Source organism: Colobus angolensis, unplaced genomic scaffold (genome assembly GCF_000951035.1).
Source record: "Colobus angolensis palliatus isolate OR3802 unplaced genomic scaffold, Cang.pa_1.0 Scaffold157, whole genome shotgun sequence".
In the NCBI taxonomy this organism is placed as follows: domain Eukaryota; kingdom Metazoa; phylum Chordata; class Mammalia; order Primates; family Cercopithecidae; genus Colobus; species Colobus angolensis.
Genome location: NW_012114677.1, coordinates 1,381,375 through 1,382,418, shown reverse-complemented (window position 1 = coordinate 1,382,418; position 1,044 = coordinate 1,381,375). Strand labels below are relative to the sequence as shown.

The following is a 1,044-nucleotide window of genomic DNA, read 5'->3' as shown; positions in this document are numbered from 1 at the left end:
ATGTTTGTAGTCCTAGCTACTCAGAAGGCTGAGGCAGGAGGATCACTTGAGCCCAGGAGGTCGAGGCTGCAGTGAGCAGTGATTGAGACCCTGCACTCCAGCCTGGGCAACAGAGCAAGGCCCTGTCTCAAAAAAAAAAAAAAGTTCTTACAACTCAAAACTAAAAAGAGAAATAACCCAATTTTAAAGTAAAAATGGGATTTCATTAGCTATTTCTCAAAAGAAGAGATACGAATGGCCAATGAGCACGTGAAAACATGCTCAACATAGCTCACCACAGTGAAAAGAAAATCAGAACCACAATGAGATACCACTCCACACCCATGAAGGTGGCGTTTATCAAAAAAATGGACAATAACACGCGTTGATGAGAGGGAGAGAAACTACAACTCTCATGTATTGCTGTGGAACAGAACATGGTAGACACTGTGGAAAACTGCTTGGCAGTTCCTCAAAATGTTAAACATAGAATTTCCATATGATCCAGCAATCCCACAACTAGGTTTGCACCCAAAAGAAATGAAGACATACTTCCACACAGAAACTCACACATGAAACTTCCACACAGAAGCTCACGTATGAAACCTCCACACAGAAACTCACACATGAATGTTCACAGCTGCATTATCCCTAATAGCTAAAATATGGAAACCACCCAAAGGTCCAAAAACAGAGAAACGGATGAGCAAATGGTGGTCTCTCAAACGCAAACCTGCACCTGCGAGAACATTCTGTGGTGAGGGACAGCCGATAGGCTGTCCATACCGGTGCTGTCCACCACGGCAGCCACCAGCCACTCAGAGACAGTGAGCACTAGCAGTGTGTCTGGTCCAAGAGGGAAACAGCATTATGTGGGTTCTACTTTAACGAACCGTAGGCTGGGCGCAGTGGCTCACGCCTGCAATCTCAGCACTTTGGGAGGCCACATCAGGAGGGTCACTTGAGGCCAGGAGTTAGAGACTAGCCTGGGCAACACAGTAAGACCCCGTCTCTACCAAATACATTCACAAATTAGTGACACCCTGTCTTTAAAAAAAAAAAAAA

The 1,044-nt window shown here is 45.2% G+C and overlaps 1 protein-coding gene across 2 annotated transcripts in view; it reads right to left on the bottom strand.

Annotated features, from left to right (window-relative positions):
* FAM53A (family with sequence similarity 53, member A) overlaps positions 1-1,044 on the bottom strand; it is a 26,798-nt gene that overhangs the window by 20,496 nt on the left and 5,258 nt on the right. For both annotated transcript variants that reach the window (XM_011936778.1, XM_011936779.1), the window contains exon 2: positions 713-718. In XM_011936778.1, coding sequence (XP_011792168.1) covers positions 713-718 — 6 coding nt within the window. The remainder of the gene's footprint in view (positions 1-712; positions 719-1,044) is intronic.